The 14,298-nt window shown below is 35.6% G+C and overlaps 1 protein-coding gene across 1 annotated transcript; it reads right to left on the bottom strand.

Moving 5' to 3' along the window:
- Positions 1-134: 134 nt before the first annotated feature.
- Positions 135-12,712, bottom strand: LOC306772747 (bridge-like lipid transfer protein family member 1; the record flags this gene model as incomplete). The annotated part of the gene is made up of 8 exons (XM_079262348.1): positions 12,589-12,712; positions 6,118-6,253; positions 3,390-3,506; positions 2,103-2,181; positions 1,933-1,997; positions 878-1,052; positions 437-518; positions 135-332 (listed from the first exon to the last, which is right to left on the bottom strand). The coding sequence occupies exons 2-8, from the start codon at positions 6,221-6,223 to the stop codon at positions 135-137; spliced, it is 822 nt and encodes a 273-aa protein (XP_079118474.1). The 5' UTR covers positions 6,224-6,253; positions 12,589-12,712.
- Between the last annotated feature and the right edge of the window lie 1,586 nt (positions 12,713-14,298).

The following is a 14,298-nucleotide window of genomic DNA, read 5'->3' as shown; positions in this document are numbered from 1 at the left end:
CTGCTGTTTCCTAACAGACGTTCAGACTGTTTCTGAACAAATCAATCATTTATATTTCAAAAAGTCAAATATTTTCCAATAAATACCTCCATTTTAATGATCTAAAATAGAAAGTCACACAAAGTGACTTGAACTCACTCATCATTCTGCATGCCCAGGTAGCGGGGACTGGGAACCAGCATGACGCGGACGTTCTCCAGTGATCCTTTGACAATGTGCATGTACTGGTCCAGGTGGCTGGATGGAGGTTTGGTGGCATATGTCAGGAAGGCATCTTCGAAGCTCACACACAGAGTCTGGGGGAGGCAGTGGTTTCCAAACGCCAAGCGCCCCTACATGAGAGCAAACGTGCGTGACAAAAAGAAAATAAAGCCAAAATACATCAAGATAATCAAAGTTTTCCCTCGATGTAACTTGATACTTCTGAGATACGTACAGTGCTGATGTTGACCTTGATGACGGGAATGAGGGAGCGCCATGATGACGTGGGGTCTGGACTTTCTGCTTTGATGTCCACGCTGTAGAAGAAGCAGAAGAAAAATGCTGCATTTTCTGTCTGAAGTCAGAGGGAAATAACAGCAGCCTGTCTGCGCATAATCTGTTTGATATAATTGTTTCAAATAGGGGGGACTCCAGCAGTTTTTCACAAAACAATCTATCCCTACCACACTTCTTAAGATGCCTTTTGTGTTAAATGACTGATGACCAGGGTCAGCACACGTCTGTATAAGATATATTCTGATAAGACTATAAAACTGAGTTATTTATGGGTAATAACCTCAAAAGTACTTAATTACTCATTTGAATTAATCTGAAATAACTTTTATTCAACGTTTGATATTCTCTTTAAAGCTGTTTAATGAGGCAGTATTTGCACCTTTCCAGGGCCTGGTTCCTGTCTTCACGGCCTCTCTCTTCATCTTTCTTGGATGTTACAAGTGTAGGTTCCAGCCCAAAAGTCTCCTGCAGCAGTGCATAAAGGTCCGTCCGGTTGTAGACGTGAAACTCAAAGCCGTTGACTGTTACGTAAAGCCTGGTTTCTGCCTTGGGGTCTGTTGGAAATGAAGACAATTTAAACCTCATGCAGATGTTTTTGGTGCTGAAAGATGGTAGATTTTTAGTTTTATAAAGGTGCATAATTAAAGGATGGAGATCATCTGAATGCAACTTCATCTAATCCAGCAGGCAAAAGAAACATGAACATTTGTCTGCCATTGATAAAAACATGTAGTTACCCTTGATTTGTAAAAGAGAAAAACAAAAAAAGAAGAAAAACACTGGTCTTTTTTTTTTTTTTTTAATCTTTCTTTTATATTTATATTTTACTATTATTAGTGTATTTACTTTTATGATTAAGGCTGTGATAATATGCTTTTGTCCCAATTCGATTTAATTTGATTCCGATTTTTTGGGTGTGAGTCAAAATAAATTGCAATCCTTCGATATTGCTGATTTTTATAGACTAAACACAAGAAAATGTACAAAACTTTTTTTGCTCATCATTTTTCTTAATTTCAGTTAGTAAAAATATGAGTAAAAAGATTAATTAAAACTATAAAAATGACAAAAATTTATAATGGATTATTTGTATTTATTTGAAAAAAAATTGGATTTTTTTAATGAAAAAAATAGATTTTAAAATTGTGAAGGAAAAAAATCCTGCTATTTTAATTCCCCCTATATATTATCAGTTTGTTTTTATTAGTGTATGTAATCATCATCACATTTTTATTTATTTCAGTCTTTTTGTTTTGTTCTTATTTTTACTTCATTTGTTTGTTACTTGTAAATAAATTCAGGTGCTAACAGCCCAATATAAAAATATTTATTGGTACATGTCTTTTGTACTTTTCACAGTGTGATGTTCATTAAAAACAAAAACCAACCTAAAATCCTTTTGATCTTTAATATTTCAAATCCAGCTTGACTCACCGTGCTGCTTTTGTTTCGGGTTGTACATTTTCCACCAACGAAAGATAAGAAAGCCATCCTGTATCCTGTGACAAAACAGAATAATAAATTAAATAAATCAATCAATCGATAAGAAACGGAGCTACAAGACGACAAAAGAGAAGCAGACAATGAAGCAGCGATTAGATTACCTGATAGACATGTCTTGGTTGATGTAGTAAACATCTCTGAACATGACTTTGCCCGACAGCACAGAGAAGGAAAAAGAGCCTGTGGACAAAAGATGAGACAGGCAGCGTCGGTGTGCTGAAACACACTGTGTTGTGCATCTCCCAAACTAAAAAGGAAACGTTATCTCACAGAATCTGTTTTGGGTCGATCACTTTCAGTTCGAGCTCCTTCATCCAAACATTCAGCGAGAAAACTGATTAAAATGGTTTGTCACAAAAATAAAAAGAAAGAAAGATCTTAATTGGGATTCCATTCAACAAGTAGGTCAGAAGCTGTCGGAGCAACATGGAGAAATATGGAAACTAAAGTGATGTTTAATTATTAATATCTTTTTAGCTTGTAACACGTCTCGCCCAGTTTTAATGATTCCATTCCAACAAAATGACAGCTCCTTGTGTGTTTTCATCCCAGAAGACAGTTTGTCATGTTTGTTTGTGGGGTTTTTTTTTTGCACTGGCTGACAGAAGACAGGATGTGCCACTCAGTCCGGCAACTAGGAAGCCTGTTCTGGCTCCTGCTTTCCTGTAGCAGGATTTCTTCTTCTCTTTTTTTTTTTTTTTTTTGTGGCTTTTCTAACTCGGCTCAGGCTGGGCATTGACACTGAAGCCATTCAGGCATGTTTCTGTCCGGGCAACAGCACAGAAATGTGTCAGAAATGGGAATAAAAATCATGCTTTTCATCGTGAAAGTTCTGCTTACATAACTTTTCTGAGACAACTCTCATCATACTACAAGTACTACTACTACCACCAACAACGATTATAATAAACAGGCAATATGTGTTGAAAGCGGGGCCAAAAAGCCAGTTCTGTTCATTAAATTTATTACCACTTTCACAGTTCTTCATTCCCCGCCCCCATCAGTCTCAGTTTTCTGTCAACATGCACAATATATTTATTTTTGAGCAAAGGTACAAAAACTTACCCACTAACCTTTTGGTTACAGTTAAACTCAGTACAGTAGCTCTTCTTTAAAGGAAACAAATTTATAAAACTAGTAAAATGCTGAAAAACAGCTAAGTTAAAGGTGGATTTAAGATCTTAAAGGGCTTTATAATCAATCACATGACATTCATATGGAGGAATTCAGTCTAGTTTTGGTTGCACTTTGCAGTTCATACTTATCACTGAGCGGACCTGGCACATCATAAAATATTCAGCAGGCTTAGTTAACGCCTTCAGCCCAAAGTGTCAGCAGCACTCCCCCCCCCTGCTTGTTCATCGAGCCAAGTTGAAGAGAAAACACACCGATGTGAATGTAGCCATCCTTGTAGAGCCGGTTGATGATGAGGGTGAGGACGAGGCCGATGTTGCGCGAGTTGTAATAAGTTAAATAGATGATCCATCCACAGGACAGAATGGTGGCTGGAAAAGAACAAAATTCAGCTTCAGTTAATAAAAGGAAAATGATTTATCACTTTACTTTTTTAAAGAAACTATTAGGTTGTGCTAGAGGTCTGATCCAAAACTGCAATCAGTCTTTTGTATAAAATGTAAATTAACATAAAGACCACAACAACTTCAGTCTTGCTCACTTTTAGTCATTAAATTTGTTTTACTGTCCTTTCAGTGAAGATTGTAACTAAACTTTGCAGAGAAAAAGTAAGGAAATTTGGATTTGTTTTAATTATTTCTTTGTTGTAACAAAAACTTCTTGGCAATAAAATCTACACAGTTGGACAGCAGATTTATTTCTCTATCAAATGGAGCCAGAGTCATAAGGATGACAAACGAAGTTGACTAGTCGGGTTGAATAAGAGGGTGGTGGCCATTAGAAACGTGAAAATCCTCCCCGCCAATGCGTGACAGTTTATTCTGCTACTGACTCTTGTTTTGAGCTTCAGATGCTAACAGTTAATTGCCAGATTGGCACCTGATTAGCAGTACTTGCAAGGGTAACAGCTTTAGATGGAGGCGGTGTGATGGTGTGAGGCGACTTCTCCCTCACTGGAAAAACGAAGGTTGTCATCACAGCAGGTGGAATTTCAGTGCAGACAGATATCAAGATAAGATTCTGTAGCCATCTCTTGTCGCCACAGTCATGGAACAAACTCTGTTCTCCAAGACGACAATCCTCGGCCCCAACAGAGTGCAGCAAAGATTACCTCCAGATTTTAGGGATGGAGGGGCCAACCTCAGTCCCTGCTAAGCTCTTGTGGCATCAGCTTGGACATACTGGTTGTGCCAGAGAGACCAAACCAGCCACATTGGCTGACTTGCAACAAATGCTGGTGGAAGAATGGAATCCCACCCTGGGACCAGTCTGGTGACCAGCATGACGAGGAGGTGCTGGTTTGTGCAACCGCAAACTCAACTCTGCTTCTCGTCACACAAATGCATTTTCCTTTACAACTTTGCCACCATTTAATATGGGAAACATCAGCTTTTGAGATGAGGAGATTAAGAAGAAGATTTATTGCATCAAATAAATAACTGACCAAACATAAATTCCTTAGCTTAAAATCCATTTAGTTCAAGCTTAAGATCCAAAACTAAAGTCAAAATTGGCTTTACTGTCAAATCTGCTGCAGATTCAAAACACAACCGAGAGATCAAAATTGTGATTCACTTTTCTCTTTTAAATAAATAAATGAATTTAAAAAAAAAAAAAGAGACTATAGAAACTATAAAACATGGGATATAGAAAATTGGGGGAAAATAAAATACAAAGTAGCTTTTTGATATTTTTGCAAAAGTCCTGTTTTAGGACTTTTTATCATTTATAATTAATCGGTTTAACAATTTCTTCATCTGCTTATGATGTTCATCGACCATATGATGCTGCGTGTGTCACATCTGTTTCCATTTGTGAGACTTGTTGCATAACCTTATGGTAAAAACTTTGTTTAAAACCCCGCTGTACATAATCTGATACGTGTCTTCTGCTGCGTGGTGAATTCCAGGAGCCATAATATTATCGCTCAATAAGTTTGACATGTACTTTGGTGATAAATAGTATTTACACAATGGAAATGTTGGGGTTTTTTTTTTGTTTGTTTATTTTAAAGGAACAACTAAAGACTTCATATAAGATAAAAAAGAAAAAAAGACAATTTTTCCTATAATTACAATGACACTGACAGTATCTACACAGAAAACTGTTTCTTCAGACCTTTATTCTCTTGACTTGGAATTTATCAAGGGTTTTTTCCATCTGCCATGTGTTGAGCAGCATGTAAAAGATTCAGTGTAGAAGAAAATTGCTGTACAAATACAGGCCGACTGATTCATGTTGCAACCTATTGTTCAATATCTAGTTTAACAGCTACTTCAGTAAAAAGGCTTTTTTAAAATTATTAATTCAAACAAAGAAAACAAAAGCTTAATTCAATGAGACGGGTAATATCTTTATCCCACTGAGAGCTGCAGCTGAGCATCATTTTTAACCTACTTTCACTGAATTAAATCACAATAACGCAAATATAACTCCAGCATTACTGAACGACATAATTATTCATTAAATGAGATTCTCAACAGATGATGAAATCACTGCGCATCTTTGTTATACCTACGGCTCCGTATGAAAAATTCACTTTAGTTAACGTTATTCAACACATTTAAAATGACTTTTTTCCACACAGATTTTATTTTTGCATTTGTGTTTATTAATACATGAGCCACCACTGAGCAGCTTATGATGAACTCTTATTATGTATTAAACAAGTGTGAGAACCACAGAGCATCATTCTGATGAAAGGAAAAGAGCTCTGATGTCATTCACATAAAGTCAGAAGAAGTGAAATAATATTTCATCTGCAAAATCAGTGTCTGTGAAAAGACGTTCATGCTGGATGCAAATTACTGACAAGAGGAGTACAGAACCTATTATATAAAAAGAAAGAAAATCCACTGCAAGTACCCAAATGTTAACCAAAGTTCACTTTATGCGTTATTAGCAATAAAAAAAACAAAAAAAAACCAATAACTTTAATCTATGCATGCAGATTTTCACCCTATAAGGATTTACATCTCTTACCAACAAGAAGCCATATGAAGTTGGAGTTGTGCTTGTTGAGAAAGTCGTCCAAGTCCTCAAAGGTGGGAAAGGTGCTTTCATTGTTCTTGGAAGAAAGCCCATCCATGGCTACAGGCTCTGAGTTTGATGTCTAAAACTGAAAAGAAAAAATAAAAGGAAAATGTCAGATTACTTTCCATGGCACTGGAATAAACTTGAGGTAAAAAAAAAAAAAGAATAATAAATAAATAAATGCAGTTAAAAAATCGGGAGTAACAGAAGGGAGACCAATTTTACAGGGGTTTAAAAGGGCCTTTTTTCCCCAAAAAATAATTAAGTCCTCGATGCAAATGAGGGCAAATGAAACCACGTAATATTAGACCAAATTGAGGAATAAACTCAATTCTACTCAACTCAAGCTAAAATAAGAAACTTAAGTTATTCTAACATACTGAGTAAACTGTAAAGGTGTTTCTGTTAGATATTAGATGGGGAAAAAAAATTCTTATTGATGACAAAAAGTTATACTGTAATGAAATGATGAGGTATAATAGGTGAAAACACATACATAGGTTAAGTATTCAAATAAAACAAAATAAATCATGTTCCAACAGGCAGAATTAACTGCAATGCAACTGCAATTCTTAATAACAAAAACTTTGTTTTGTAATAAAATGAGGACGTATAATTGGCAAAAACGTACAAATGATTAAATATGCACATTTTAAATCCATACAAATAAATGTTTACCTAATAAAATAATTTTTAATAAATACTCTATATTTGTTGCCATCTTAATGTTCTTTTTGTTTTAATTATTTTAACAGACTGACTGCATAATAAACTGTAGTTTGATGGTTGGTGAATGGTTTGGGGCCAAAATGTGTTCAGGATCGTCAGGTTTGTGATGAACCAACCCACAGGTCACCAGGGTCAAGTCTACTTCCTGTTCCAGCAGTCAACACTAAACATGGAGAGGTGGCGTTCAGTTTTTATGCTCCTCTCTTGCGGAACAAACTCCCAGAAAACTGCAAGTCTGCTGAAACTCTCAGTTGTTCAAAATCAAGGCTTAAAATTAGCCGAATTCCAACGATCAAAGCAGCTGCTGATTTCTCTCTCTGCAACTTTTTATCTTTGGCATTTTAGCTTATTCTATTTATTTTGCAGCCTGCTACAACACTTTTAATGTTTTATGTCAAGCAATTTGAATTTTTTTGTGGTTTGGACTACTGTGTTTAGTGAACCTTTTTGTTTTTGTGATTATTGATTGGTTGGTATAAGCTCTGGTTTACGCTTTTGTTGTTGGGTTTGTTTTGGCTTTTGGGTTAGCTCTTTGACTAACGCCTGTGGCTCCTGATGCCTTTAAAGGGCCAGTGGGTCCTAAATAAAGCCTTCATCTTTGTACATTTCTTGGTTTTCTAGTATTAATGTTGCCACCTCTGGGGTCGTAACAATGTACTAAACAAACTAAACTGCCGTGCCTTGATGGAACTGCAGCAGGAACAAGATTTTTAAGCGTGTAATTTGAGGAACTATAAAAATAAGATGTGAACTTATTCATTTAACAAAAAAAGGGCAAAACTTAATATACATTGTATCTTTTATACTGTAAAAATTTTTTGTATCGTTCTTGTTGCACATGTGCATCTAGTTGTAAAACGACAGACAAATATCTGTGCAAACAGTTCAGTCCGTAGTGATAATAATCTGATTTTTGAAAGATATTAAGTTACAGCTGACAGATTATGACTACAAGAATTACAAGAATCCAGGAAGGAAATGGGTTACATTTGTTCAGAGTTATTTACTCTCCTGTAATGCAGTTAAGACGATTAGTATGAACAGTAAAGATAAAGCTGAGGTGGGATGTGTTTGAAACCTCATGAAAGACTGACTGGACTTTTGAGCTGTGGAACTCCACTTTATTATCCAACCACACCTGCGCAAGTATGACACTCATAAAAGAAAAGCAACAAATCTGCACAATAAAATTCAACATTGCGTTTGCCAGTTAATGTCTAAATGTGCAGTCTATAGCTCCAAAATATATTGATTGAGCATCATCCTCACAATCTATGTATGTGTAGCAGTTACAACACAGGTCCTGCAATATAGGAAGCAAATTAACTCGTGTTTATTTGTCCATCTGCAACCTGCAAATATGGATGAGGAGCCCATACATTTTTGTTTACAACTACTCCAGTACAGGTAGTCATAAATGAAACATGAAAGAACGAAACACTCAAGTCTTAGCACAGTAAATGCAACCAAATTATAAAAATGACTCAGAAAAACAGACTCAAGCCCTACTTGTAACATTCACAAAAGTAGTAAGATCAGTGCAGGTTAACTGTGATGGATGTGCAACCTGTCCAGGGTGTACCCTGCCTCTCACCCAATGATTGCTAGAATAGGCTCCAGCTTCCCCATAATCCTTAATTGGAACAAGCGGTTAGGAAAATAGATGGATGAATATATCGCGAGATTCGAAAAAAATGGCAATGTTTTTCCCCAACATCCTGCAACCCTATCACTGTTAAAAGACAATAAACTATACCACTGGGCTCCTCGGTTTGGCCCCATTGTATCCCATATTACTGCAGTCTAGCGATGTGATGAAAAAATGTGTGGTATTAAGTCTAGCTGGAACCCATGTTCTCCAGTTTTTAACAATGATGGGATCTTGATCAATAAGTGTCCCATTGAAAAAGCTCAAAGTAGACAATAGTATGATAATGGTGTACGCTCTCTTGGTAATATATTTGGTGAGAATGGTCTTTTCTCATTTGAGAATCTTTGTGTTCGCTTTAATCTGCAGTACTCTTTTTTTCTTTTTTTTTACCTCCAATTAAGAACTGCTATGAAGACTTATAGGGTACCCTGGCAGGCCCCACTGCTTAAATTCTTGTAACTGTTCTTGTGGATCTAAGGGCCTTATTTCTAGACTTTATGTGCACATCTTAGAAGAGATGTATGGACACTTGTTGGAAATCTGATATTCTTGATTTATTACCGGACTTTGACAGGAAAGCCGTTAGGGACTCTGTGCTTTATTTGTCTAAAAACCATGACCAATGTTGTAAACTATACAATATGAAGATCAAAGCTGATTCAATCTCTACCTTATGTCATACAAACTCTGTTGGTACACTTTTTTCCATTTAGTTTGGAAGTGCCCAACTGTTTTGGGGTTTTTTTTGGTTTTTTTTTTTTTTTTTTGGGAGGAGGTAGGAAATTGTTTGACCACTCTTTTAAACACCAATATTCCTTTCACACCTATAGTTTTACTGCTGAATGATATGTCCCAACTTAAATTACGCAAAGCACAAAAAAGGGTCTTCCTGGCCGATTTAACCGCTGCCAAAAAGATGATTGCTGTTAGGTGGAAACTTCCACATTCACTATCTTACCACCAGTGGGTGTTATCTTGTATAGATGTAGCATATTTAGAGTTGTCTACTGCACGTGTACATAATGCTAAGGAAGAAACTATTATTGCTTGAAATCCAGCAGTGGCTGGTCTCAAGAGTCTACTAATATAAGGCTACCTTTAAGGATGATTATACTTACTTTATTATGTGTCCTGGACCTTAGTATGTATGTTTATCTTATTTTTGTTGTTCAGGAGGATGGTGTCAATATAAGAGTAATGACCCCAAATACATATCAAAGAGATAACAGACAGCCCCAAAACATCCAAGTTGAGTTTTGTTCGCTCTCTTTTTTTTTTTTTTTTTTTTTGTCCCTTGACCTACACATAATTTGTGATTAAAGGGTTGGGAATTGGCTTTCATTATGTTGTGTTTTGTTTTTTTTCCTGTCTGTAAAGCGTCTTGAGATGGCATTGCTGTGATTTGACGCTATATAAATAAAGTTGAATTGAACTGAATTGAATTGGTTGGGCGGGATTGATTTTTAACAGCAAAACCCTTTGAGTTATATATCTTATGTTGGAAAAGCACTTCATATATAAAGTTTGATTGATTATCAAACTTCACCTACAGATCTGTGATCATGTGGTAAAGACAGGAATTGAAAGACCAGCAGCAAAAACAAAAAAAATGTCTTTATGAACTGAGACACACTTTTCAAAAAACCTGTTACAAAATTGACCATGTACGTTGCTCAGTTTTCTCTCCACTCTTTAATTTTTTAAAAAAAACATAAATAATAGAAAAATAATTTAGATATATAATGTTGCTTAAAATTTAAAAGATGTGTTTTTAAGTTTATGCCTTTTAGAAATCAGGTCACCAAAAACTTAGTTGCTATACAACAATCACAACACTAACCCTGGCTGCACAAACCTTTGCAAGGCGTCGCTTCGTAGCTGCATGCTTGCCCCATTATATACAACACATGAACATAAACAACTATGCATTCACCACATGTGGCAGGGTCACTGGCTACACTGGCTGAAGTGAACTTTGCCTCTACAAGGGATTATTGTTGTTTGCTTATGGCAGGGAAGCTGTTTAAAGGCTGGTGTGCAAGGTTGCAAGTGTCTGACCTTAGTTGGTCCACACTAAGGAGTGAAAAGCCTCCGTACTATACACACACACACACACACAAACACAAATCCTCATCTAATCCACCTCAAATAACATTAGCTGTAACACTACTAAGATGTAACCAAACCCTGTGCTTCCTCTTACAGAAAGCACAGTTTCGAAACTTGCCATTTGGACATACACTATACTTCCGGATCACAACTTCACATTTAGTTTTAAACAACTCATTTTTTAGTTTTTGTATAAGGTTCCTGCAAAATTCTAAGCCATGTCTTGAGTTTGACTACCATTTTAATTAGTATGGTTTTTTGTTTCAATTCAGTGTGAACAACGGTGTTTGTCACTGATTTATTCATTTTACTCACAATGCAGATGTTCTTGTAATGCAAGTTCCTGCACCTTTAGTGTTTCAGTTTTGCTTCAGATGCAGTAACAAAACTGCAGCACGATATGAGCTTTTTCTTAGCTAGGAAACTCTTTGTTGTTTCTAAACATTTTCAAGTATGCAAACCTCCCAGAACATGTCCTACACAGAATACACAGATTCTCACACCTCGCAACAAACTTTAAAGGTGGAGTATGTAAGATTTTCAATATTTGGAAAAAAAAAAAAAAAAAAAAGTAACTAATAGAATAACTACAATCATAATTAGAAAGTTTTTTGAACATGTAGGTTCCAGTCTGTTCATATTTGATATGTTATTAAATTACAAGTTTAATTAATGACAAATGACAAAAAGCACTTTTTTTTTTTTTTTTTTTTACAGGTAGGCAAACATTTAAGAAGGGTCTTTGTCATTAATTAAACTTGTAATTTAATAACACATCAAATATGGACAGACTGGAACCTACATGTTTAGAAAAAAAACTATCTAATTATGATTGTAGTTATTTTTTAGTTCTTTTTTTTTTTTTAAATATTGAAAATCTTACATACTCCACCTTTAAGAACAAACTTTGAAATGTTGAAGAGTTCAACTACATCCTCACAAGCATTTTTTACCCTCAAGGCACACATATGTTAACTATCAACACAAGATAGTGTTATGTTGCTGGAAATAAAGCATCCATATTTAATAGAGGTGGGAAAATCAAATAGAAAAATTGGAATTTTTTGGTTCACAATTTAAAATCGCTTTTTTTGTTCTTTTTTTTTTAAATAAATAAAAATAATCCAGTTTAAAATTTTTTGTCATTTTTATTGTTTTTATTGATTTTTTTACTTGTCTTCTGGGGCATTAAAGCAGCAGAATGATGGTCTGCCTATTGTGTGTGTTTTTTTTCCGAATTGAAATCAAGAAAATGACTAGCAAAAATAAGTTTTATACAGTGTTTTTAATCTACAAAAATCAGCAATATCGAAGAATTGTGAGGATCACAATTTAAATCAAATCGGGACAAAAGCATATCGTCACAGCCCTAATGTTTAATCTGGATCTATACATTGGTGTTTGGATGTTGCACAGATGTGAACACTTGACAAGACAATCAAGTTCAAGAGACAACAATAAAAAATCAAGGTTGAATGGCTGTCTGAACTTTGTTTACATTTTAGAGCGGTAATGTAATCTACAAAAAAGCTAAACGCAATATGCAATACGAAGATATATTTCTAAATTAAATACTGCACTGGATTTCAGATACGATCTGTAACACCAAGCCAAACCTGAAACCTTACACTTAGATAATCCCAGGTCTTGAGTAATTTCCTGCATTTATCCTCAACAATGGCAGCAGAGACGCACTGCTGTCTGATTAATGAGATTCCTTTGGTAGCCAGATGTTACTACTGACTGTCCGCTTCACCAAAGTTTGTGTTTATGCAAATATCTTTTCAGATTATAATAACAAAATCATCACATTGGCCGCTACAATAACGTTAGCACTGAGGCTAGCTAGTGAGCTAATGATAGCAGGCCGCACCCTATCATTTCTGCTTTATCATAAAGTGAAAACAAGTACATTAATACGTGTACAATACCTTAATATTCCCGATAAAGTAGATGGTTTCATCTTTGCTCCAGTTATTTAGGAGTTGCCGTCCTTTAATCGTGTCGGACGCGGATATAGTTAGCATCCTCTGTCCAAATATTTACATGGCAGACAGCCAGTTCACATCTCTTCCTGTTCCGTCAAGAGCAGTCAATACATTGACCAATGAGGAGAAAAGACTGTCAGAAACTGACCAATTACATAGTATCTTGCGTCAAGTTACGCCCACACTTTACTGACAGCTTGTTCCACCTATCAGGAGGAAGGTTTTCATCGCGGTTGGATTTGAGCAACAGTGGGTCCGCACCATTTATTGCCCAGGTCAGCCGGGTGGGCGGAGTTTTCACTCGGCAGATCAGCCGGGACAACAGTCGGGTGACCCGCTTAGATCCCACCACGGATTGTTTGGCCAGAACTACCATTTTAACTACATCAGTGGAACAAACAAAACAGAGTTTTTGTATAGATGACCATAGAAAATGTTCCAACTTAATAAATAATGTTGATGTGTGGTATTTATATTAGTTTAACCCTTTCACGTACGAATTAATAAAATAAATTAAAAAAAAAAAACAACGCGACACTTTGTTAAATAGTGTTTTACTTCTGCAGACATATGTAATAATGCTTTTTTTTTTTATTAGTGATATTTAGAATTTATCATGATCGTTGATTTATTTTAATGTATTCTACAAATATTTATGATATAATTTACCATTTTAATTATATTATGTAAATCTTCAATAAAATACAGCTGTATTATTTTCTTTTCCTATTTATCAGAAAGGCAAACTTGCATAATTACATTATGTTCGTTATATCGTATATTGATTTACTCTCCAGTGAGTGGAAATGTATTGGATGAGTCACTAAAATCCACTGAAGTGTTTTTTGTTTTTGTTTTTTTAACAAAAAAATACCACCATATGGCCACTATACATGAAAGGGTTAATAGATGACTTTGCATTAATCATCCCTAAAAAAGAAAAAAAAAACTTAATGCTCTTTTATAATTTCTTTTTAACGGCTACAATATGTTCCAATCCAAGTAATCCTGTCCTGCTTATTCTATTCTATACGTGTATATTCATGTATATGTATCTTCAGTGAACCATTTTCATGTGTCTTACTATATGCCTGAAGCCAAAAGCTACTGAACAAAATTCCATGGTGCTTGGCATATTGACAATAAAGGTTATTGAAATGCTGCAGTCTGAGCTCTCCAATGGACATCACAGAGTACAACCTGAGAGAAATGAGTCCAAAAAAATTTTGCTTTAGTTTTTGTTATTATTACGATCAATTTAGATAGATCCATGCCTCTTTTGTTTTTCTTTTCAATTGCAAACTCCTCTCCGCTACTTGTCCCCAGGTCAGACAAGAAGCAGACACACAAGAAGCAGTTTTGCTGTGCCACTTGTGACTTTGGGACTTCCAACCTAAACACACTACTAATTTAAACCACTTGGTTAAGATGCTGCTTATTTCTCCCTGACCCTGCAGAATGTGGTACACCAGGAATGTCGATGTCCATCCCTCAACGGCCACTGTCCTGCAGGTTTTACATGACTCAAACTATCGGCTCATTGTGCAGAACTTCAAAACAATCTGTTGAATTAATTTCATTTAATTAATTTGAATCTGCTGTGAAGATTGAAGCAAGGAAACATCTGAAATGCCGGACAGTTGCTTTCAAGGG

Source organism: Telmatherina bonti, assembly GCF_933228915.1.
Source record: "Telmatherina bonti genome assembly, chromosome: 22".
NCBI lineage: Eukaryota > Metazoa > Chordata > Actinopteri > Atheriniformes > Telmatherinidae > Telmatherina > Telmatherina bonti.
Note: the sequence above shows the minus strand (reverse complement) of the source record. Positions and strands in the feature narration are given on the sequence as shown.